Source organism: Ursus arctos, unplaced genomic scaffold (assembly GCF_023065955.2).
Source record: "Ursus arctos isolate Adak ecotype North America unplaced genomic scaffold, UrsArc2.0 scaffold_19, whole genome shotgun sequence".
NCBI classification, from domain to species: domain Eukaryota; kingdom Metazoa; phylum Chordata; class Mammalia; order Carnivora; family Ursidae; genus Ursus; species Ursus arctos.
Genome location: NW_026622863.1, coordinates 22,115,711 through 22,140,266, shown reverse-complemented (window position 1 = coordinate 22,140,266; position 24,556 = coordinate 22,115,711). Strand labels below are relative to the sequence as shown.

Here is a 24,556-nt window from a genome sequence, read left to right as displayed (position 1 = left end):
CGGGCAAGAGCGGAAGTGCACGCCTATAGCGGCCGGCAGCGGTTTCGCGATGGTGGGCGGCGGCGGGATGGGGGGCGGCCTCCTGGAGAACGCTAACCCCCTCATCTACGAGCGCTCAGGGGAACGACCGGTGACCGCGGGCGAGGAGGACGAGCAGGTTCCAGACAGCATCGACGCGCGCGAGATCTTCGATATCCGCCAGTGCCGCGCGCGGGCGGGTTCGCGGGGGCCTGGAGGGGGGGCTGAAGTGATGATGTCCAGTAGTTAGTGGAGCTGTGTCAGGGCCGGGCATTCCCGATGGAGGGTTCTGAGAGGGCCAAGGCACAGAGTCCCTTTTCCTTTACTTTCCACATCTGATTCGCTCCATCAATGACCCGGAGCATCCGCTGACATTGGAAGAGTTGAACGTAGTAGAGCAAGTCCGGGTTCAGGTGAGTCACTGCCAGCGTCCGAGGGGGCAGATGGCTCGGAAGAGTCAGAAAAGCTCATCTGCACCAGGAGACGCGTTCTGTCAGCTCACGGACTCGTCAGGGGATCTTCGGAGTTGGGGAGGTGGATTGCTGTGCCCATTTCATGGATAAGGAAACAGGCCCATAGAGGTTAGACGAGTTGCCTGAAGCAGCATACTAAGAAGAAGGGAGTGCCTTCTCCTGAGATCTCATTCTTCCAACCAGGTGAGCGATCCCGAGAGCACGGTGGCCGTGGCCTTCACACCCACGATTCCACACTGCAGCATGGCCACCCTTATTGGTCTATCCATCAAAGTCAAGCTTCTTCGGTCCCTTCCCCAGCGTTTCAAGGTAAATTGGAACTGAGCCCCAGAGGTAGGACAAGGGAGAGCTTCTGCTACTGAGGAAGACATGGAGAGCATGAACATGGACATCAGACTGAGGCCTGCAAGGAGCCCAACTAGCAGTAATGAAACTGGGAGGAGCCTTTCCAATTGAATGGGACAACAAGTATAAAAGCCTGAGCTGGAAAGTGCAGAAAAGTAGTGAGTGTGGCAGGAAGAGGAGTATGAAACTGTAGATAGATGTGGAGCATGGATGGGGCACAGGCAGGCCTTTAAGTCAACAGTAGGAGCCAGTTCTGGGTAGAGATGGAGTGGCTGTGGATGGGTTTGGGGCATCATGGAAGGTCCAGAGTCTACAGTCACAATTAGGTGGAAGGATCAGTGGAAGGTGATGAGTGGGGGGATGGGGACAAGGGGTAGACAGGTGATCAGTGCTCAGGCCCCACCTATCTCCCTCCCAGATGGATGTGCACATTACACCAGGGACCCATGCCTCGGAGCATGCAGGTGAGTGTGGGCTGATGTTGAGGCATTGGCCCTGAGGCTTCCCCTTGCCATGGTGGTTTGTAGGGCAAGATGGAAGGAGGAGGGCTGGGTGGGTGACACCTTAGTGGAGGTGTCAGCCTAGAGTGAAGCTGGCTTAAGTCTCCTGTGCCTATCATGTTCTTCCATTCCTACCCTTTCTCTCCTAAGTATACAGGACCAGGGTGTCTCAGACTTGATAGTCCAGGAGGCAGCAGACATGAGCAGCCAGGTGGGAGGGATCCCAATAGCGTGGGATAGGTGTGGGCTCAGGTGGTTTGGGTAGCTTGGTTGAGGCTTGGGGCCCTGGGAAGGAGGTGACAGGAGGTTGGTGCAAGTGTGTATGCATATATGCAAGGGTTAGAAGTGGGGCTAGCTGGCAGGCTGGCCAGAGCCTGGCTTTGATCCTCCTTCTCCATTCCTTCTTTCCCCTCCAGTGAACAAGCAGCTTGCAGATAAGGAACGGGTAGCAGCTGCCCTAGAGAATACCCACCTGCTGGAGGTTGTGAACCAGTGCCTGTCAGCCCGCTCCTGAGCCTGGCTTTTTGCCCCTAGTCACACCCAGGGCTCATGGCCTTGTTTTCTTGAATCACTGACAATGAGAAACTAACATTTTTGCATTTTGTAATAAACCCTTAATTTATATTGATTTCCCAGTCTGTCTCAGAATCTTTCATCTTGGGTCATTCCGGGTTTGGGAGGAGATGGTGATCATGAGTGCAAGTTCCTATACAGGCTGGGTTGATGAGATGCAGTGCATTTTTAAAATTTCTTCCAGTGGTTTAATCAGGAAAAGTTGCAAAGTATACAAAAAAATTGAAAGAGTAGTGTAGTGAAGGCACCTGGTATACCCATCATCTATATTCAACAGTTGTTAACATTGGCCTTAATTATGTGTGTATGTGTACTATTAAATGTATTTGAGAGTAAACTGCAGACACATGACCCTTCACTTCTAAGTACTTCATCCTGGGCTCCTAAGAGTAAGCCTGTATAACCATAGTACTGTTACCTGGCCAAAAAATGAAAAATTCCTTAACACCGTCTAATATCAATTTGTCTATGAATTTCCCCAAAATGTCATTCATAATTGGTGTTTTGTTTTGTTTTGTTTTTTTTAATCAGGTTTTGGGGTGCCTGAGTGGCTTAGTTGGTTAAGCGTCTGACTCTTGATCTCAGGGTCACAAGCTCGAGCCCCGCATTGGACTCCATGCCCAGTGTGGAGCCTACTTAAAAAAAAAAAAAAAAAAAGCAGGCTCCTTTGAAACTTTATGCATTGCATTGGTATCTCTCTTTAGCCTTTTCTAGAACTGTCTCCCTACTCCCTGTCTTTTGATCTTTTTTGACGTTGACTTTTTTTGAAAGTCAGATGAGTTGTCCTGAAGAAGCCCTGCAATCTGATTTGCTTCCTTGTCTGCTATGTTTCCTATTAACTGGAAGTTGGTTGAGTTCAGGTTTGAGTTTATTAATGAGAACCTTGGCCAAGAATTTCGTATATATCCTTTAGCATCCACCAGTAGCTGTGTGATGCCTGCTTGTCTCACTGTTGGTGATGCTTGGTCTGTTCCCCTGGTCAGGGCAGTGACAGCAAATTTCTCTGTTGAAAGGACTCTGAAGGACCCTCTTCACCAACATCCCCAGAGATGTGTGTCACTTCAGGTGGTGAGGTCTGGGCTTTCTGCCTCCCCCAGCCCTGTGCCCAGAGCACGGTCGGTCACCAGCATGGATCATGGGGCTTGGATCTGGGATCAGCCAGTTAGGAACTATAATGCCATGATTCCTTGCCTCAGTTTCTTTCTCTGAGGATAAAAAGGATATTAAGAAGCCTTGCCTTGGCCACTTCATCCCTGCGAAGGCTCAGGTGTGATTGTCAGAGACTTCCAGAGGCTCTTTGCAGATCTTTTGAGGGTCTGCTGACAACATTGAGCCTGTCCTGAGAGTGGGCACTAGCTGAGGGCTTTGCATATACTACGTAGGCGGTCAGTCCTCCACCCAGCCCTGTGTGGCAGTTGCTACCCTTTATTATCCCTATGTCACAGATGAGGAAACAAGCTTCTGAAATAATTCACTCCCCAAGACCTCCAGCCAGGGAGTAAAGAGGAACCTAAGCAGTTTGGCTCCTCCTCAGCTGGCAGGGGGCGCTGTTGCAGGATAGAAGGGCCTACGCCCCCACCCTCCCCCCACAGCTGCCAGCCCCCAGTTCCAGGAAGGAGGGGCTCTGCCACCTAGTGACCAAGATCTGGCTGCCCACGCTTAGATGAAGTCATCAGCCCACGTTCCCCAGTTTCTTCATGTGTAATGTGGGCATAGTTGTGACAATCACTTGGGACTGCTCTGTGGAGATTTAAAATGGAGATGCACCCATTTCAGGTGATCTTCCAGGCACTGTACCCCCTTTCCATAGATGAGGAACCCATGCTCCAGAAAGGCAAGGTGACCAACCAGGGCCCCTCAGGCCCAGGGAGAATTCCCAACCACCTATATCCAGCTGTGGGCTTCACCGTGTGTGTACCTCTGCATTGACAACCCCAGTCTGCCTAAGGTGTCTGGTATCTGTGTTCAGCTGGGGGTGGGAGGTTATGGAGGAAGTAGGTGTCCCTGAGTCATGGCAGCCAGGCTATGGTGGGCAAGGGACATCAAGCTGCTCATGTCACAGTAGGCATATCATATAGTCCCCTTGTCATTCTTGACTCATCTGTGTGTGGCTCCTGGCTGCATGCAGGGACACCATCTGTGAATCCTGGGCTAATGCCCAGGGAACTTTCTGGAACTCCAGCTGTTGTACATGGGTATGAGCTAGGGGTGAGGTTTGAGGTCTCTGAAGCCCTCTGTCAGGTGTGTCTAGCTCTGCTATTTCTGGCTCGTGACTTCTCAGGCTTTGGTTACCATGTCTACAAAATGAGAACAACAAATCATAGCTGGAGAGATTGACCCAGGGATTAGATGACATGTATGAACATGCCCAGCTAGGTCTATTTGTGCTTATTATCGTGCCCTCAGCACAAGGGCCTGACACACAGTAGGTACTAAGTACAGGTTGGTGAGATGAATGAATGAATGGAGCCTTATTTATTTTTAGTTTTTACTTTTTTTCTTAAGTAGGCTCCACACCCAGTGTGGGGCTCAAACTCATGACTCCGAGATCAAGAGTCACATGCTTTACTGAGCCAGCCAGGTGCCCCTGAATGAAATAAGCCTTAGAACAAAGGAACTGGGGCATAGGGGCTGTTGTGTGAGGAGGGCTGGGGATACTGAAACCCAGCCAAGTTCCCTTTGCAACCTTTTGCTACTGGAGGGAGGGGGAAGGTGTGGGGTCCCACAGAGAGAAAGTGGGTCTGGAGGGGAGGGGAAGGGTATGGGTATTGCCCCCCTCCTGGACAGACCACTGTTTTGGAGAGAATGGAACAGAAGCAGAAAAGAAGAACCAAGAGGGGGCCACAGATTCACTCAACCTGTCCCATCCAAACAAGTATGGTAGAAGTGTTCTTACTGAGATATGACTATAGGCCAGGGCTGTGCCAACCATTTTGCCTCTGCATTTCATGTTATTTACCTTATAACACCCCCCATACAGACATTATCCCTGTTTTACACAGGAGGAAGCTGAGGCTCACCCAAGATAAATGGGCAGAAATAGCAAGTGGCAGAGCTGGGATTTGAAGTCTGGGCTGTCCTAGGTGTGTTCCAGACTCCGTTTGTTCCTTCTGGGCAGCCAAACTCAGCCCACAGAGCTGGGAGGACCAGGAGGTGGGAGTGGGGACGTCTCAAGGTCACGACCTGGTCTTGGTTCCTGGGGCCCTTGGCTATACCTAGGCTTGTGGTAAGTGTGTCTGGCCTGTTGGGGAATGCCTGGGGCCTGACTGGCCCATTGTGGATGCAGTTCCCTTGGCAATGAAGAAACACTGCTGAAGTCAAGGGTTCAGATTACTGGAGGGGAAACCCAGCCCTGTTTCCTTGCACAGCTCCCTGCTGGGAAGGGTCACAGCTACACCACATACCTACCTTCTGCTGGACATTCGGGGGTTATTTTCAGGGGTAAGATCAGGTCTGAGGTGGGTAGGAGGGGTCATAAACAGCCCAGGCCAGGATTCCTGATGGGAAGTGGTTTGCTGGCTCTTGAGACTTGTGTCCTGGCAGGAGGCTCCACCCACAACTCCCTCTTGCCGCTGGATCTCATCCAGGAAGCTAGAGCCAGTGTGGGGTTGCCCAGGTGCCCAAGACCCTGGGGCCATGGGAAGGACACAAGTGGCCAGGCCACCCCTCAGTCTAGCCCCTGCCTACTTTGAGGACCTCAAGACTAGAGGGTCCTGTGTGAACCCCCTCATACTTACCTAGCCAGGCCCTCCTCACTCCAAGGCCCTCTCAGATGTTGCCAAGGAAACTGATAGAGCAGCCAGAGAACCCCACCCAGGTCTCCATAGCAACCTACAACAGCCCACCAGGATCTCCATCGGTGACGTCACCTGAACCATGAATGGGAACCCCCACCCCCGCCACACACATCACAATCAAACGTCAGAGTCTGATAGCAGATCCCTGTCACAAAGTACCTCATAGCCTGCCTGCCCCCAATCCTCACACATCTCAGACATGAGCAAGGGAGGGAACAGGTCGTTTTATAGCTGGGCACCCCGAGGCTGGGAGAGGAGGCAAGACCCAGGAGCCTGGAGGCAGAGACAGGTCTAGAAACCAAGCTCCCCCATAACATCTCCTCCCCTCTGTGCCCTGGCACCCACCCTAGTTCTAAGGAGTAGGCGAGCTCTGGGCAGTGGGGGCACCAAATGGTGGCTCATCCCACCCACCAGCTCTAGCCCTGCCCCAACTGTACTCTACACCTGTGCCCCTCCTAGATGGGAGTCTGAACTTCCAGGCCCTGCATAGGCCCTAAACTACAGGCCTATCTGGGGCTAGAGGGAAGGAGAGAGACTTTGAAGACTCGTACAGCAGCTGGATCCTGCCCTGACTGTGGTCCAGTCCCACCCCTAGCCACCCTTGCTGCCATCTGACACCTGTCTGCCAGGATTTCCCCAACTTTGGGCAACCTCCAGCCCAGGAGCAGAACGACCAGGAGCGGAAAGGCCAGGAGCAGAAGGGCCAGGGAAGGCCAGGGAGGGCCAGGACTAGGTATTTTTAGCAGAGTTGCTGGCAGCTGTCTGGAGGGTGCTGGGAGGTGAGGTGGTGCTGAGTTCATCCTTTCCCTTCTCTGGGCCTATATTCCCTCCCCCAGAATCAAGCATGCACCTCTACCAGCAATACACTGCTAGCACACCTCCCTTCCTTCACCCCCTCCCCCCAAAAGCTCTCCTCCTGCTCCCAGAGGCTCACTAGGTGACACTAACCCTCACCCTAAAGGACATGCTCATCAGTAGAACCTTCAACTCCCCAGGGCAGAGAAGGGAGTAGGGAGGACTTGGCACCGAGGCTAGAAGCCCAGATTTAGGACCCTTCAGTTCTAGCTCACATATGGACCGGTGGGGAGTGGGTGTCCTGAACAGAGAAGGGTGAAGTCTGTCCAGACTGAACTGGTCAGCTTGCTTGGGCAACAGGCCAGTGCTGGGGGAGAGCAAAGGGAGAATTCACTGTTAAAGGACCAGAACTAATTCTTCCTCAGAGGGGAGCTGGCACAGTTGGCTAATCCGGCTTTCCCCCTTGACCCCACCCATGATGGTACCCCCAACTCTAAACCCCTCCCCCACACCATTCAACCTAGTCCCCCTCCTGGTCCCTCCTTCCCTGCCTCCCCCCACACACGCTCAGACCCGGGCTTTGTCAGCCCAGTCGGGTGGGGCGGGGTCTGGGGTGGGGGTGCGAGGTCCTGGGAGGGGGGCGGGGGATTCCCCTGAGGGGGAGGAGGACTGACACGTCAGCCCCCGCAGCAGCGGGGACGTGGGCGAGCGCGGGGGTGGGGGCGGGGGCGGGCAGACTCTTAAATAGGCAGCCCTGGAGCCGAGACCCAGAGCCGACTGAGGAGGCGGCGGCTGCGGTAGCGTCTGGTGTCCGAGCCACGGTCTGCGAGTGGACTGTACCCGGGCCTGGAACCTCCTTCTGACCGTGTCCGTGTGCGGTTGGGTGAGTGTCCCGGCGGAGCGCGGTGCGGGTGGTCGCACCGTCCGGCGTGCGGATGGACGAGTCGGGAGGGTGGCTCACGAGTCAGGGCGCCAGGACCTCCACGGCCGGGAGGGACGGCAGCAGGTCCTCTTCCCGAGCGTCGGGTCTGACCCCGGCGTCGGGCAGGCGCGCCCCCGGTGCCGCCTCTCACACCGTCCGCACCGCGGCTCACGCCGCCGTCCCCACTCCCTTTCCCCAGACGGCGTCGGGCGCGATGACTCTGAATGGCGGCGGCAGCGGAGCGGGCGGGAGCCGCGGCGGGGGCCGGGAGCGCGAGCGCCGTCGGGGCAGCACACCCTGGGGCCCGGCGCCTCCGATGCACCGCCGAAGCATGCCTGTGGACGAGCGCGACCTGCAGGCGGCGCTGGCTCCGGGCGCTCTGGCAGCGGCCGGGACCGGGGCCCAGGGTGCGACGCTCCACTGGCCTGAGGGCTCCTCCGAGTCGCTCAGCTCGGGGGGCAGCGACTCAGACGAGAGTGTTTACAAGGTGCTGCTGCTGGGGGCGCCTGGCGTGGGCAAGAGCGCTCTGGCGCGAATCTTCGGTGGTGTAGAGGATGGGCCTGAAGCAGAGGCCGCAGGTGAGGGGCTGGGACTATTAAAGGGATGGGAGATGCCTGGGGAGGACTGAGTAGTACAGGGCTGGGGACCATGGGATTCTGAAGGCACTGTCAGAATCATGTCTCTACCTACCCATTTCACAGATGGGGAAACTGAGGGAGAAGGGACTTCCAGCCCTTGGTAGGGGAAGAAATGACCTGAGAAAACTCTGTAGGTTGGGGATAGGACATCCCTCCCTGCCAGGGCTGGCAGGAACACAGCCAGAGGGAGTTTCTAGGAGAAGAGCCCTAGGTGACCAATACTCCCAAAGAATGTGACAGTCACTATTCTAACTCAGGCTACTGTGGTCAGAGCTACCCTGGGGCCCATGCAACAGGAGAGTGGGGAACATTGGAGTGGCAACCCAGGACATTGCCAGCTTGGGGAAAAGGTGTCTAGGTGAGGGTCAGGCGCACCATGCCTTCTATGTCCTGCTTCCCAGCACTGTCATTTCTGTTGTCAAATAGTGGCCATCAGTGGAGGGAAAGATTAGGGGGTCTCTAGGGTGGAGTTGGTGGGTGTGGCGAAAACAGGAAACCTGGCACATGGTGTGGGAGGGTGGCTTTTGGCAGCCAGCAGGTAACCTGACTCCTAGTCTCCTGCCTAGGGCACACATATGATCGGTCCATCATGGTGGATGGAGAAGAGGCATCACTCATGGTCTATGACATTTGGGAACAGGTAGGCGGCAGGGTGGGAGGGGTGACCTGGGGATAGGGGCCTGCTGAGAGGGACAGCCCTGTAGCCTGGGCATGAGAACTATTGGGTAGATACGCATGTGTATGTGTTCCCCAGGATAGCAGCCGCTGGCTACCTGGTCACTGCATGGCTATGGGGGATGCATACGTCATCGTGTACTCCGTGACGGATAAGGGAAGTTTCGAGAAAGCCTCAGAGCTGCGGGTCCAGCTGCGGCGAGCACGGCAGATGGACGACGTGCCCATTATCCTAGTGGGCAACAAGAGCGACCTGGTGCGCTCTCGAGAGGTCTCGTTGGACGGTGAGCAGGGAGTGGGTCAGAAAGGGAGGGACATCCTGACTGGGCTGTGGTCCATTCAATCTTGGCTCAGCTCAAGTCCCTGGGGATCATAAGTGGCTAAAAATGTTCAGGAAGAAAACTTGAGGGGGAGAGGGGGAAAGCTGCTGCCCTCCCACAGGACTCCCAGAGGGCTGAGAGGGCTGGGGGAAGGACCAGATGCCCTGGGGGAGGAGGAAGCTGCTGGGCACTGAGCTGGGCCACCTCGGGGCCCTCCTCTCCTGTAGCCTTTGGCCCTGGCCTGACAGATGAGGAATAGGAGAGTGCAGGGAACTGGGCTAGGAGGTCAGAGCATGGATTCAGGGCCGGGGCCAGTCTCGGTGTGGGCTTGACCCTGGGGAGGATCCGCCCCTCTTGGACTCAGCATTCTCCTCTGTGGCCCCTAGAACTGAGTCCCCCAGAGGAACCTAGCAGTGACTTGGTGACATCCTCCTCCCAATTTCACTGGTGGTTCATCATAATATAACATCAAACCATGAAATACTAAGGTGCCCAACAAAGCTCTCCTTCTCTTGTGTTGACTAGTACGGCATTTCCATTTAAAAATTAGACTTCAAATTATTTCAGTAAATGAGTTTACTCTTGTGGGCCTTTGTGAGCTCCTTAAAGGCGGGCACATGCTGCCAGTTGGGTGACCCAGCAATGCCTTGGATCCTCTGTACAGGAGCTGGGGTCTGTGTTTCTGGGGACCACCCAGGGCTCCTTCCCTGACCCCCAGAGTCCTGAATGGTAGCTGCTATGGGGTAGCTAGGGTTTGAGTGGGCTTCTCACCCACTCATTCTTTGTTTCACTGGAATGTGCCTGTCCCCACCAGAGGGCCGGGCCTGTGCCGTGGTCTTCGACTGCAAGTTTATTGAGACGTCAGCGGCGCTGCACCACAATGTCCAGGCCTTGTTCGAGGGTGTTGTGCGCCAGATACGCCTGCGCAGGGACAGCAAAGAAGCCAATGCACGTCGACAAGCGGGTACCCGGCGGCGAGAGAGTCTTGGCAAGAAGGCAAAGCGTTTCTTGGGCCGCATCGTAGCACGCAACAGCCGCAAGATGGCCTTTCGTGCCAAGTCCAAGTCCTGCCATGATCTCTCAGTACTCTAGACTCCACAGGCACATGCTGCGTTGTGCATACAAATGGGCAGATTGGTGGGCTGGCCCAGCCAACTGCCCTAGGTGCCTCAGGGCTGACTCAGACTCTCGGCATACCCCACCTCATGGTCGTGGACAGACAGACGGTGCTGCCCAGGCAGCTCCCAGTGGCAATCAAGGACTGGGCCCACAGCGATGCGTGTACAGGCCAGGGTGTTTGTCCCAAGCAGCAGCCTAAGCCCAGCCCGCGGGGCAGGCCCGTGTGTGGGGACGGGACTCTAGCTTTCTCCACACTTGGGGTGTGCATGCTCTGGAGGGAGGCTGTTCAGTGCAGTGGTTATTTGTTTACATGCAAATTTTTGTAATAAAGACTATTTCCTGATAGATCAGGGCTGTCGACTTTGTGTTGTCTCCCGATAGGGGCTGTAAGAGCAGGAAGGGTTCCTGAGGTTGAGGGATGGGGCCTCACTGCCCTACCCTAGTGTGTGGCTTTGACTGTCCTAATATTTGGGCTCCGATCTAGCCAGCTGGACCAGAGGGGCAGGTGTGGGTTTTGAGCTGATTGGAGATCCAAGCAGCAGGAGGAGACAAGAGCCCCTCCCAGCCCACTATCCAGATTTTTCTCTTGCACTGCGGCCCGGCACTGTCCAGCTGATTAAGGGTTCAGTCACCCCACTATAAGGGAAACTGAGGCTGTCTGAGGGACCATGCCCTGCCTCGTCTCATGGCCAAACAAGAACCCTGGGTCTGGCTTCTGGACTTGTGTCTCCGTCCCACCTCCTCCTGAGGGGCTGGAAAGTTGCTAAGGGGGGAGCTGTGGAAGACTTCTGAGACTCCCTAGCTGGGAAAGGAGGAGACCAGTGAGTGGGGCTGGGCTACTGAGCCAGGGTCTCACTGTTTTCTCCTCTGGGAGATGCCAGGCCAGAGCATCCCATGCTCAACAATGGCTAAATTGGTTTTGGTGGGAACCGCTCCCCGGAGCCCTCTCTGCCCGAATGAGAAGCCTTGCATTTGTGTGGGAATGTGCGTACGTTTGCTGATAGCTGGAGGTGTGCCTGTCTCCCCGCCACCCACACCAGGCACAGGTGACTTCTGGGACTTTCCCTATGATGTTTCAGGAAGGAGTATCTTCATTTGGCAATGGCAGGTGGGGAACTGAAGCAGTTACCTGAGGTCACACAGACAGAAGTGGATGAGTAGGGACTGGTATATAATTCTGCCGGTCTCCAGAGTCTGAAGGCAGCCTGCGGTGAGCCTTGGGACAGTTTCTGAGAAGGTTCTGGGCAAGGATCCATACATTTCCTTCACTGGTTCAGTTTATTTATTCCACAGACCTCTAGGAGCTCTTGCAATCTGGTTAGAACACTGATTGCAGTGTTGTCAGGGCCACTCCTCCACATGCAGGACCTGTCTTGACTCACCCACATGCCCCCCCAGGACAATGTTAACTGCTCAAAGCTGCATCTGCTCCCACTCCCACCCTGCAACATACTTAGAGGCATGTGGAAGGCATGGTTCTCAGAACAGGTGAAGGTCCTGAGGTCTGAGGAAGAATGTAGGCCTTCCTGGCCCTGCTACTTATTGGCTGTGTGACCCTGGGCAAGCCACTCAATGTCTCTGTGCCCAATATGCAACTCTGGGACAGTGCCCTGTCCAAGTGGAGTTGGGGGAATTATGAAGGTATGTGCTTAGAGCATTGCTGGGTGCATAGTAGGAGCTCAACGCATGTGAGACCCCTTCAACAACCCCACAGTGCCCAGCTCCAGGCTGGGGTGTCTGGGGTGCCTGAGTGACCCTGACGCAGGCACCCTGGGCTTGTGCCAGACAAAGCTGGAAGCAGCTGAGGGGTCCCCGCCCACCCTCCAGATATGCAGTGGAAAGGACTCAGGGAAGACCATGGGAAACTCCAAGGACAAGGATGAACTGGCAACGGCACCCCTGGCCCTTCCCACACACACCCCCTTGTCGTGGACTCCCAGGCCCCAGAAGCTTCTGGCTCCACTTGGCTGCCCTCTGTGGGGGAGGGGCCTCTGCCAAGCCCTGTGATCCCTCAAGGTCACCTGAGCTGGCTCAAACTGCTCTTCCTCCTCAGAGGCATGAGACAGTCCGTGGTCCCAGCCCTGTCCGCGTCAGCAGTCAGCATAAGCCCTCAGGGAGCCTCAGGGGATCTCACAGGCTGCTGTGCCTCCCACCCACTGGTCCCATGGTGGGTGGTCTGGAACCCCAAATACCCAGTTCGGGTCATGCTCATTTACCCTTCATGTGCAACCTCCAGCTCCTTGCTTTTGATCCAGTCAGAAGCTACCAGGGCAAAGGGAGGGCAAAGTCACCACTGGCTCCCTGAGACCTGCCCTGGAGGGGTCCCAGGCTAATGGAAGAGATAGACGATGACAGTCTGGCATCTTTCCTGCTTTGATAGAGGTAACACATGGCATGGAGTAGAGCATACTCCCAGAAGAGAATCCTGAACAAGCCTGGGAGCCCAGGGAAGGTTTCCTGGAGAAAGGAATATTTTTTTTTAAAGGTTTTATGTATTTATTTGACAGAGAGAGAGACAGCCAGCGAGAGTGGGGAACACAAGCAGGGGGAGTGGGAGAGGAAGAAGCAGGCTCCCCGCTGACCTGAGCGAAAGGCAGACGCTTAACGACTGAGCCTCCCAGGTGCCATGGGGGAAAGGAGTATTTGAGCTGAGTACTGTAGCCTGAGTCGGCGCTCACCGGACAGATGAAGGGAGGGAAGGGGATTCCAGACAAAAGGAACAGAGCGGCCAAGATAGAGCTGCAGATGCTGGTGCATAGGGGAGAAGTGCGAGTGAGTCGGGGACCACAGAAAAAGAAGTAATGTCCAAGCCCAGAGGCCCAAGAATTCCACCCTGGGCTGTATAGGAACGGGAAAAGTGCCAGGCCAATGATCTCCGCACCTCCTGGGGCTGGCAGTCACGGATGCTGAGCAGCCCCCAGCTTTCCAAAGTCAATGAGTAACTTGGGGGGCTGGGCAGGGCCAGGCCTGCTGCTGTGGGCCCAGTAGTGTTTTCCACTCCTGAGCAAGCATGGCTGGACCACCTACCTGCTCAAGCGTCCGCCCAGCCCTACCCCACCCATCCCGGCCTGGCCAGCGTACTCTAGGGGAAGAGCTCTCTCGCCTGGCAGCTGGACCAAGGGAGCCTGCCTTAGGGGCCAGAGGGTGAGGGTCCTGGAATGGAGGGATGAGGAGGGCCGAGGCTGGGGTTGGTGGTAGGGGAAGGAGAAGCACTGGCTTGTCCAGCCCTTGTACAGGGAGGAATTCCCAGGAGCGGCTGGAGTGGGTGTCCATGCTCTGCATGGCCAGCTCCATGCGGAGTGCCGGCAAATACCAAGATGAGGGCAGGCCTCCTGCCCCGAGGGGACTCTGTCTGAAGGATGGCAGTGGGTGGAAAATCAGGGCCCAAGACCCTGAGCCATGGGTCCTCTGTTCCCGGAGGCATTGTCCTGTGGTCAGGTCCTGTGTGACCTTGGTCAGGCCTTGCCCTTCAGGCTTTGCCTACAACATGAGGCGACTGCAGGAAGTGACCCTCAGAGTCATCAGGGACTTTCCAGCTTCAAACTTTTGTGATATTGGGGGCTGCTGGGCAATTAGCACTTTAGGATCTCCGTACAAGCTGGGGAGGCTATGTCAGGAAGGACCCGAAGGTATGGAGGTGAAACTCCCATGGAGACCCTTGTGGGGGCAAGAACCAGGAGGCAGGATGGCTGGGCCTGGGGGCCTGGGTGGGCCTGGTTGAGGAGCTGGATGCCCTTCAACCTTGCAGGCGGTGGGGAGCCACAGGCTCCTCTAAGAGGAAGAGGAGGCCAGTCTGTCTTGAGGTCCCTTGGGCTGTTGGTATGGAATGGGCCGAGGCAGAGGACAAGGATGGAACTGCGTGGAGGGCAGTGTCCAAGTGGGTGGGCTGGGGAGGGGCAGCTCTGACAGTATAGAAGGACAGGGGACAGGAGGAGGCCTGGCTGCCTTTCCCATAGTGACAGGTAGCAGAGGTCCAACTGATGAAGGGACAGTTGCACCCTGTGGGGCCTGGGGAAGCCATGGCTTGGGCTGAGTGGGGATGAAGGGAGGAAGTAGTGGGAGGGAATCCTTGCCCACTGATCTGGCTGGATCCTTACTGCCACGTCCCTCAGGCCCGTCCTGACCATGGTCCCTGCCTGGCTGTTGCTGCTTTTCCTCTCCGTAGCCCAGGTGAGCGGGGCCCCACTCGGCTCCTTCAGATCCTGACCTTGGGCGTTGGCACCCTTGTCTCCCATTCCACCTGGACCAGTTGCACTGACCATGGAAGGGACTAGCTGTGCGAGGGTGTGCAGAGCTGGCTATAGACCAGTTGTGGGATCAGGAGGTCAAAGGCCAGGGGGTGGATGGGCTAAGGTATGGGCAGGCCCATGGAAGGGGCAGAAATTCCCCTTCCTTGTCAGGCACCCATGACAGGAAGGTAAAGCCTGGAGGCAAGGTGAGAATCCTCTCCCAGGTTTTCACCAAGGTCCAGTCTGCAGAATTGTATGTGGAAGTCCCAGAAAACTATGGTGGAAATTTCCCCTTGTACCTGATCAAGGTGAGTCTAAGAGCTGGATGGGCTCCCCTCCCCCCACGTCCTGCTTCCCCCACCTCCAGCCTTTCTATCTCTTTCTTGCTCTGTCTTTCTTTCAATCCGGACAGTATGTGATATAGTGTGAATGACTAACAAAATTTCAATTCCAGAAGGAAGTAGGGCTTTAATAAACTATTGGTGGTGGAGTTTTGAGCTTTAGAAAGGAGGGCGGGAAGTACTGGGGAGTATTAAGTAGAGGGGAAAGAGCTGTGGTTTTAAATGTTGGTCCTGTGATTTACTGGCTGTGTGACTTCCGGCAAGTGCTAACCCTCTCTGAGCCTCAGTTTCCCCACATATAAAATGGGGCCATTGGGTGGAGGCCCCCCAGGCCTGGCTCCCACTGCCTTTACCTCTGTTCTCCCCCACAGCTGCCACTGCCCCCTGAGGAGACTGAGGGTGAGATTGTGCTGTCGGGGACCCATGACGTGGCAGCTGAGGGCCCCTTTGCTGTGGATCCAGAGTCTGGCTTCTTGCTGATGACCAGGGCCCTGGACCGAGAGGAACGAGCGGAGTACTGGCTAAAGGTATGACCGGGCCAGACATCGGGGAGAACAGTGAAGGCCAGCCAGGGCGCTGACGAGCTTTCCCTGCCAGGTCACCCTGGAGACTGAGGATGGACGTGTCTTGTGGGGCCCGCAGCCTGTGCTTGTGTGTGTGAAGGATGAGAATGACCAGGTGCCTCACTTCTCTCAGTTCATCTACAGAGTTCAGCTGAGCCAGGGCACCAGGCCTGGTGAGTGCCCAGGGCCACCAGGGAACAATGGGTCAGGCGGGAGAAAACAGAGAGTAAAGAGATGGGCAGCTGTTGGCATAAGGACAGGCAGACAGGGTTCGAGCTGCCCCTTCCCATTTCTGTGCCATCCCACTTCCCCCACCCCACTGAGAGTCCTCCAGTCCCATCCACTCTTGGCCTCCGTTTGCTCCCCTCCAGAGCGGGCTGAAAAATCTGTGGCTCACCTCCAGCGTCCCAATATGATGATGCATATGGAAGGAAGTACCAGGGAGAGATGGGGGAGGCATGGGAAACTCTTCCCACCCCCTGCACCCCTTATGGTTTGCCCTCTCCACACACACCAGGCATCCCCTTCCTCTTCCTTGAGGCTTCGGACAAGGATGAGCCGGGCACAGCCAACTCAGATCTCCGATTCTACATCCTGAACCAAGCCCCAGCCCAGCCTTCCCCAGACATGTTCCAGCTGGAGCCTCGGCTGGGGGCTCTGGCCCTCAGCCCTGAGGGTGAGCCTGAGCTGGGTGTGATGAGGGGAGAGGGTCAGGGAAAGTTGGGGAAGGGGCATGTGAGCTGTAATAGTAGGATGGGTTGGAGCTTGAGAGATGAAGAAGAAAGAGTATTCTAGGTGGAGAGTGGCAAGGCAAAAGGCTTGAACCATGCATGGAGAGAAAAAATGGTGTGAACAGAGTAGCCTCAGACCTACACTCTGGACACCCAAGCCTGAGGGGCAAGGATAGGAGAGACCTGAGGGGTTGTAGCCTAGGATGTTGCTGGGAGACCTTTGGACTGATTGTAAGGGAGACCTGGACCTGGGAGTTCAGGCCAGGGGCACAGGATGGGGATGGAAAGAAAAGCTAACAATGCATCCACCAGTCACACTTTCACCCATCTACCACCCAGCCACGTATGCAGCCCATCTATTCAAATACCTATCCAAACTAATCCATCCACACGCCCGACTCCCCACCCATTTGCCTAGTCAACCATTCATTCATCCAGCCAGTTATCTACTCATCTCCCCATCCACCCACGGACCCCTACCCTCATCCTAGTCACCCAGTCCATCAGCCATTCATTGTGTGGATAGATCTGGAAATGACTTTGCAGACTTCAAGTCCTGCTTGGGTGCTCACTCTGGTGCTAGAAGTTTTTCTCACCGTTGGGCTCAGAGGGCATCCTGACCACCTGCCGTATGCTTGGCTTTGTGTTTGTTACCTCACTGAGAAGGATGCCCTGGACTCCTGCTCAGCTGACCAGCCTGCTCCTTCTAGGAAGCACCAGCCTAGACCAGGCTGCGGAAGGTCCCTACCGGCTGTTGGTACAGGTCAAGGACATGGGTGACCAGGCTTCGGGCCACCAGGCCACAGCCACCATAGATGTCTCCATAGTAGAGAACACCTGGGTGCCCCTGGATCCTATCCACCTGGCAGAGAATCTCAAAGTTCCATACCCACACCACATTGCCCAGGTGAGTGAGTGGCTGTCAGTGGCTGAAGTAGCCCAATGGCTGGTACAACTGGGTCAGAGTCTCAAGATTTGGGGGGTGGACCTGAGACCCAGCTTGACCTCTGCTCCTCCCATACCTGTGTTCCTCCCTCTACTGTCCCCATCAGTTCCCATGATGGAGTAAGGTGTCCAAGGCCCTGGGACCACAGCCCCTCACCTGCTATCTTCTGGCCACCGTGGCTCTGGGCCCTGACCTGACCTTGGCCCAGTCTTCCTCAGGGAGAACAGCTGCCACCGCCCTGCTGCCATGGGGATTGTCACCCAGGCTTGGAATGTCTCAAACCTCCTCGAGGAATGCCCTGGGATCAGGTCCAGCCCAAGTGGGCAGAGAATAACACAACCTGGTCATTCAGGCGCCTTGGGCAGGGACCAGGCGAGGGCCAGGGCCACAAGGGACTTGCTATAACAACAAGTGTCCCAAACAAAAGGATCCTACCTTGGGCTCCAGGGAGGAGAGCACCTTGCCTGACGTCCCACAGCAGGCTCCCCACCCAGGAAGAGTCGAGGCATAAGAGCTGACATGGGCTGCTCCTGCCCCTCATCCCGGGGTGCCCTCATGCTGTGCCGCACTGCCAGGTACACTGGAGTGGGAGAGATGTGCGTTACCACCTGGAGAGCCGGCCCCCTGGACCCTTTGATGTGGATGCAGAGGGGACACTCTATGTGACCGAGGAGCTGGACCGAGAAGCCCAGGCTGAGGTGAGGTGAGGGGGAAGCCAGGAGGGCAGGCTGAGGGGTGCCTGGTCACTGTCCGGTTGGCTTCTGGGGGTGTTGCATCCCTCACAGGCACTGAGGCAGTGGAAGAGCACCCGGAAGAGCTGCAGCTGGCCACCAGAAGGGAATGCAGACCCAGGCCAGGCTGGAACTGCCCTTGGCCTTCATCTGAAGCCCTCCACTGCCCACTTCAGTACCTACTCCAGGTGCAGGCTCAGAACACCCGCGGTGAGGACTACACAGAGCCTCTGGAGCTGCGCGTGGTAGTGGCGGATGAGAACGACAATGCACCTGTCTGCCCCCTAAGTGACTCCCCAGTCAGCATTCCTGAGCTCAGCCCCCCAGGTGGGCTATGGGCCTTGTGGGGGGATGCAGGGGGGTTAAAGTCCTCGTGACCCATCCCATTTTGTTCTTCTTTGGGATGGGGCCAACCTGCGGCCCCTCTATCAATGTCCCTCCCTTCCCACGAGCTCAGGTTTGGTCTGGCACAAAAGAGGAGTGGGTGGAGTGAGGCCTCCAGATTGGGCTGTGATCCCACCCAGGTGGGTGCTGTCTTCACAGGCACCGAGGTGACTACGCTGTCGGCAGAGGACATGGATGCCCCCGGTTCCCCCAATTCCCATATCGTGTATCAGCTGCTGAGCCCTGAGCCCGAGGAGGGAGCAGATGGAAGGGCCTTCGAGCTGGACTTCACCTCAGGCAGCGTGACACTGGGGGATGCCCCCCTCCGGGCCGCCCAGAACATCCTGCTTCGGGTGATGGCCACTGACCGAGGAGGAGCTGAGGGCAGTAAGTGCCCCGATGGCGACCCGGGCTCTCTCCCTCCCTGTTCCTTTCCTGGTCTCTCCAACATGCCCTCTCCTGCCTCAGGCCTCAGCAGCACATGTGAGGTTGCTGTCACAATCACAGACATCAATGACCATGCCCCCGAGTTCACCATTTCCCAGGTAAGCAGGAACAGGGGAGGAGACCTTGGGAAGGTACTGATGAGGGGCTCATGGCCCCTCCCCACCTCTCCCAGATTGAGCCTGTAAGCCTCCCTGAGGACGCAGAACCAGGGACTCTGGTCGCCACGCTCATGGCCACTGATGCTGACCTTGAACCTGCCTTCCGTCTCATGGACTTTGCCATTGAGGCGGGGGATGTGGCGGGGACCTTCGGCCTGGATTGGGAGCCAGACTCCAGTCATGTTGAACTCCGACTCCTCAAGGTAAGGGGCTGGGGCTGGGGAAGGGGCACACATATACCCACATGCATGCACCGATGTTCCATACCCTGGCCCAGACAGTGACCCAGACCCTGTTGCTTCTAGAACCTCAGCTATGAGGCAGCTTCGAGCCACAAGCTAGTGGTAGTGGTTCGGAGCGTGGCAGAATTGGTGGGGCCAGGCCCAGGCCCTGGAGCCACAGCCACAGTGACCGTGCTGGTGGAAAAGCTGGTGCCACCCCCAAAGTTGGACCAGGAGAGCTACGAGGCCAGTGTTCCAGTCAGCACCCCAGCTGGCTCCCTCCTGCTGACCATCCAACCCTCAGACCCCATAAGCAGTCCCCTCAGGTGAGCCAGAAGCCCAGCCCTTAGCTGGGCTAGACCTTCCCTGCTCCCCAGGGATGACCCCCAGGACCTCAGAAGGGACTCACATGACCTATGTCCTGGAATGTTCCTCAAACCATGCCTAATGCTGACGTTGTGATTCCTGAGGGTGGGTGAGAGCTAAGTGAGTTGGAGAGGGCATGGAGAAGAGAGGGCTCCATGCATGCTCAAATGCTGCTTCCCATGGTGTCCTGAATAGGCCGTCCCCCATCTCTCCCCCAGACTGCAGCACAGACGAAGTCTGTTTCCTGGCCCCATCCTGTCCCTTTATGGGGTGACCTGAGACTAGTGGAGTTGAGTCAAGCCACCCAGACTCTGATCGTTCCCTCCCCACGATATCCATGATTCAAGCCCTGTCCCTCAACAAGTCCCTAAAGCTGGGGAGAGAAACTAGGCACCCTGGGCAGTGCTGCCACCCCCAAGTCACAGAGAGGATGTGGAACTTGAGCAGGTCACACTGCCCTGGGGGGGGGGACTCTGAGTAAGACCCCATATATGGTCCCAGTGCCTCCCTGCCCCCTGTCTTCTCTGGACCTCAGGTTCTCCCTGGTCAATGACTCAGAGGGCTGGCTCTGCATCAAGGAGGTCTCTGGCGAGGTGCACATAGCCCAGCCCCTGCAAGGCGCCCAGCCTGGGGACATGTACACAGTGCTCGTGGAGGCCCGGTATGAAGGTATGGCCGGGCAGTGGTGGGGCCTCTGGCAGGGAGAGTAAGCCTTGGGCAGACAGAGAGATGGGCAGGGCTGAGCTTCCTTCCCAGGGTCCCTCCTGGCATCCACTCTGCCCCAGGCACGCAAGAGGAATGAAACCTGGGGCCAATGTCGGTCTCTGAGATGCCTGGCATCCACTTCCCCTCTCAGAGCACGCTCCTCACTGGACACTTACAATCCTCCAACCATGCCCCTTAGCCCTTGAGGGCCTCTCAGGTGTTGGCTTCAGACATAGGCTAGAAGCAGAGGCTGTAGGGCCAGGCAGGTGGAAGGAGTGCCAGGGGCCATGTCTATGGCAGGCAAGCCAGTACGTAAGCCTGAATGGGACACTGAAGCCAGGTATGGAGGGCTCTGAATGCCACAGTGACCAGAAGAAAAGCTGGCTATGTCAGGGAGATCGGTCTCAGATCTGGGCTGGACTGTCATGTGGTGCATGACAGACAGCCGAAGTGAGCTGCCCTACAGTCAGAGCATCTCTGCATTGTTGGGCCCTGGCACCGGTGGTTGGGATGGGGGGTGAGGGCGAGCCTGGCATCCAGAAAGGCCTGGCAACTATTTGGATAGTGAAGGGGGGGCAAGGTGCACTGTGAGGAAGAGACAGGTGCGAGGGTGCTGCTGGGGATGGGGAGGAGGGGTAGGGTAAAGCAGGTGTGGCAGAGACTCAGCAGGGTGAGATCTACGGGCCCAGGGCTAGCTTGGCACTGCCTCCTCCGCAGACGAGCCGACCCTGAGCACCTCTGCAACCCTCGTGATCCGCTTTCTGAAGTCTCCTTCTGCCTGGGCCCCAACCCTGAACCCTGTACCCACCCGACATCTCTGCACACCCCGCCAGGACCATGGCGTGGTTATCAGTGGACCTGGCGAGGACCCTGACCTGGCTGGTGGGCATGGTCCCTACAGCTTTGCCCTTGGCCCCAACCCGACGGTGCGGCGGGATTGGCACCTCCAGGCTCTCAACGGTGTGTGGTGGGGAAATGCGGGTGACGGTGGCCAAGGTGGGAAGTGGTGGGGCTCTTGGAAATGAGACGCCCTTGAGCTGTGGGGGCAGAGCTGGGCCTCAGGCCTGTCCAGGCCAGAGACTCTGGTCACTGCTTGCTGTCCCACAGGTTCCCATGCCTACCTCACCCTGGCCCTGCACTGGGTGGAGCCACGTGAGCACGTCGTGCCAGTAGTTGTCAGCCACGATGCCCGGACGTGGCAGCTCCTGATCCGAGGTGAGGCCAGGGCGCTGTGTGCCTGCAGTTCCCGGGGAAACGGTTGGGATGCAGGGGGAGGGGCCGGGCATACACACAGGCAGGTTCACAGGGACTACAAATGCCCGTGCACACCTGCACATCTGTGGCCAGGCACACAGATGCCTGTGCACAGAGGCACCACAGAGGAGTATGCACCCACCCCCCACACGTAAACACACATGTGTGCACGTAAACGTATATGAGCAGGCTGTGCTGGAGCCTCCGATTTGCTTTAGGGCCCGCCCCCACTGCCTTTACCTTCCTCCCTGGCCCCCTGTCCCCCAGTGATTGTGTGTCGCTGCAACGTGGAGGGGCAGTGCGTGCGCAAGGTGGGCCGCATGAAGGGCATGCCCACGAAGCTGTCGGCAGTGGGCATCCTCGTGGGCACCTTGATGGCAATAGGTAATGGATGCTGGGCTCTTGAGTGGGGGAGGGAGACGGAGGGTCGGAGTTACAGCCTCCAGGTGCACCGTGCCCGGTCCCACAGTGCTCCCCAGGGCTGGTCCCCACAGCTCTCCCAGTCATCATGTTCCTGCTTCGTGCAATCGTAGCCGCCATCGTCGTCATTGATAACAGCATTTACTGTTACATTATTACACGTTGACTGTGTAATATAGGATTATCACATTGAATCCTCTTCACAACCCTGTGAGGTGGATTGTGACATCTCCCCATTTTCCAGATGAGGTCCCTGAGGCTCAGAGAGGTTAAGTGACTTGTCTGAGGTCACACAGCCAGAATGTGGCAGAGCCCAGGTCTTTCCAGCCTAATCCCTTTAGTTCAAGCCTCCCTCTTTATCCCCTTGATTTCTTTAGTCCTCTAGATTTCTCCCTGGCTGTTTTGTTGTTGTTGTTGTTGTTGTTGTTGGTGGTGGTTCTAGCACAATGCTACCATGTGCCTTATTCTGAGTCTATGGAAACAGCTCACTGGCTCCCGGATGACTCCCACTGAACTGTGTCCCAGAGAAGGGGACTTTGGAGGCTGGGGTGTTCTGGACAGCCGCAGGCCAAGCAGTCAGGCTTTTTCTGGCCCCAGGACCACAGTCATATGCACCCAGCATGGCGAATGCTGTCTAGGAAACCTTGCTTCCTTTTAAACCACTACCAATAGCAGGGTGGTGGACAAGCCCCACGGCTCCTTCTGAGAGCTGATCCATCCCTCTTGGGCCCTTCAGGCATCTTCCTCATCTTCATCTTCACTCACTTGACCCTGGCGAGGAAGAAGGACCTAGATCAGCCAGTGGAGAGCGTGCCCCTGAAGGCGGCAGTTTGAATGGTCCAGGCAGCCCCAGCTGGGAACTTGGCCTCTGCCTCCGAGTCCCCTGGGAGAGGGCCCAGCACTGCCGATCACGGGGGCCTAGTACAGAGTAGGAGCCCCTTCACCTGCCCTGGGTTGGAGGCAACATCACCAGACAAGTCTGTACAGCCTAAACCCTGACTTTATGGGCTGCCCGTGGGAGTGTTCCACACAGGGCCACGTTTGTCCACCAATAAAGCCTCGGAGAGCAGGGCATGGGCTGTGCCTGCATCTCAGAGTCATGTGCATGTGTACATTACCCATGTCAACCTTCATTCCTTTCCCATCTCCTTCTGCGCAGAAAGGGTCTAGGGGCTTGAGGGACAAGCCTGGGTCCCCTATGAGGAGGGCATGGGGGTATAATATCGGTTCTTGGGGAGAACTTGACGTTGGAGCAAGGTGGATCATTTCTATGGGCATTTGGAGACCATGGCTGGCTGCAGACCCCGGAGGGGTCGAGTTGAGGAGGGTGTCCTTGAGAGTTCATTCTGTGTTCTCCGGGACATATTTGCTAGAGGAGGGCACCTGTGAGTCTATGTGCCGTGCTCGTGTGCAAACACGCTGCTCTATCTGCGTGAGTCGCCTGCACATGGTGGGCAGAGGTCCCACAGTCTTAAGAAGGGTCTGCACTGGAATCATGAGGGTCTAATAGGGCTGGAACAGGAGAGGTGAGGTTGGGAATGGGTCCCTCTGCCCCAGCGCAGGCCCCAGCGCACCTCTGGTTTTCATATACAGGATGGTGGGTGTGGGGGGGGGCGGGATCTGCAGAAAGTCAGAGAAGAGGGAATCAGAGAGACAGGAAACCCCATGGCTCACCCTGAAGCTGCCCCTGCCCCAGATGAACCCCTTCCCCTGACCCAAGGTTAAGCCATGACCCTGGTGCCCTGCTGAGCCCTAACCACACTTCCAGGCCGACCTCCAATCCCTGACCCTTGACTGACTCTAGATGCATGCTGATCCCCCATGCACCCATCCCAACCGTCTCTGGGAAGCCAGGGTGGGACTTGCTGTCCCAGGCACCCTGAGCTGATGATGGTAAATCACGGGGAAGGGAGAAAAACAACCTCTGTGGGGCCCAGGCCCTATTTTTAGGAGATAATCTCTCCGCTCCTGGCAGATTCTGTGGGATGCAGGCCAAGCCCAACCAAGAGAGATGGAGTGGGCATCCTGGCTGGGCTGAAGAGTCTGAGAGACTCACAGAGGATCCCCAGCCCAGGGAGGGACTGTGAGGCCAGTCCCAGCCATCCTGGGCCCAGCACACACACACACACACACACACACACACACACACACACACATACATGTACACACACGCCCACACCCCAACGTGAGGTTCTGCTAACTACTGAGGTCCAAGCAGAGCTTCCTGTCCCTCTCCCAGGATCCTCTACTTGGCCTGGATCCACTTAGAAATCTCCAGGGTGCAAAGCTCTTCAAAGGTGGCATCTCATCTAATCTTCCCAGCAACCTGTGAGGGCAGGATTATTGGACCCATTTGCCAGTGGAGTCTCAGAGAGGTTAAGGGCTGCAGCTGAGAGTCTTGGAAGTAGGGTGCAAGGTGCGACTGTCTGGCTGAGGTTAGAATTACTTCTCCCAAAGTGTCCACAGCCTTCAGCGGGATCTGCTCTCGCGATCCCTGAGAAGGGCCTTAGAGATCATCAGGCCAGCTCCTTCTTGTAAAATTGGGAAAGTGAGTCACGAAGAGGTGAAGGGATCTTCCCAAGTCCATCCAGCCAGTGGGATGCAGCACCTGAGCTGGGACCCTGGCGTCACCCACTCTCTGGGTCTTTATTCTGGATGAATGGATAGGTAGATGGGTGGGTGGATGCATGAATGAGCGGATGGGTGGGCAGGTTGGTGGATTGTCGATGGGTAAATGGGTGGATAGGGGGATGGGTTGGTAAGCAGGTCGGTGGGGTACCAATGAAGGAAAGAGTGGATGATGACAGGGCAAATTAAGGCACCTGCCCCTGTTTGAGGGCTTTTTTCCTTTGGCCTCCAGGCCCCAGGCCACCCTTTGACTGTGA

The 24,556-nt window shown here is 56.6% G+C and overlaps 3 protein-coding genes across 5 annotated transcripts; all 3 read left to right on the top strand.

The window, feature by feature from the left end:
* Positions 1-2,246, top strand: CIAO2B (cytosolic iron-sulfur assembly component 2B). Its single transcript, XM_057314603.1, has 5 exons — positions 1-193; positions 354-431; positions 675-800; positions 1,255-1,300; positions 1,753-2,246. Exons 1-5 carry the CDS (start codon positions 50-52, stop codon positions 1,848-1,850), a joined length of 492 nt encoding a protein of 163 aa, XP_057170586.1. The 5' UTR covers positions 1-49; the 3' UTR covers positions 1,851-2,246.
* Positions 2,247-7,268: 5,022 nt separating this feature from the next.
* RRAD (RRAD, Ras related glycolysis inhibitor and calcium channel regulator) lies at positions 7,269-10,520 on the top strand. Its single transcript, XM_026494944.4, has 5 exons — positions 7,269-7,384; positions 7,623-8,001; positions 8,628-8,701; positions 8,816-9,020; positions 9,871-10,520. The coding sequence occupies exons 2-5, from the start codon at positions 7,638-7,640 to the stop codon at positions 10,146-10,148; spliced, it is 921 nt and encodes a 306-aa protein (XP_026350729.1). The 5' UTR covers positions 7,269-7,384; positions 7,623-7,637; the 3' UTR covers positions 10,149-10,520.
* Positions 10,521-13,160: 2,640 nt separating this feature from the next.
* On the top strand, positions 13,161-22,817 carry CDH16 (cadherin 16). Of its 3 annotated transcripts, none has more exons than XM_057314630.1 (18): positions 13,161-13,319; positions 14,288-14,345; positions 14,629-14,712; positions 15,117-15,272; positions 15,343-15,481; positions 15,826-15,984; positions 16,750-16,946; positions 17,561-17,683; positions 17,893-18,043; positions 18,260-18,487; positions 18,569-18,645; positions 18,720-18,908; positions 19,011-19,252; positions 19,828-19,961; positions 20,715-20,957; positions 21,105-21,212; positions 21,470-21,635; positions 22,408-22,817. In XM_057314630.1, exons 1-18 carry the CDS (start codon positions 13,186-13,188, stop codon positions 22,601-22,603), a joined length of 2,784 nt encoding a protein of 927 aa, XP_057170613.1. In that variant the 5' UTR covers positions 13,161-13,185; the 3' UTR covers positions 22,604-22,817. The 3 variants fall into 3 exon arrangements, with proteins under 3 accessions (XP_057170613.1, XP_026350716.4, XP_057170614.1); XM_026494931.4 differs by having other exon boundaries at positions 21,519-21,635; positions 22,408-22,816; XM_057314631.1 differs by lacking the exon at positions 14,629-14,712.
* The last annotated feature ends 1,739 nt before the right edge of the window (positions 22,818-24,556 follow it).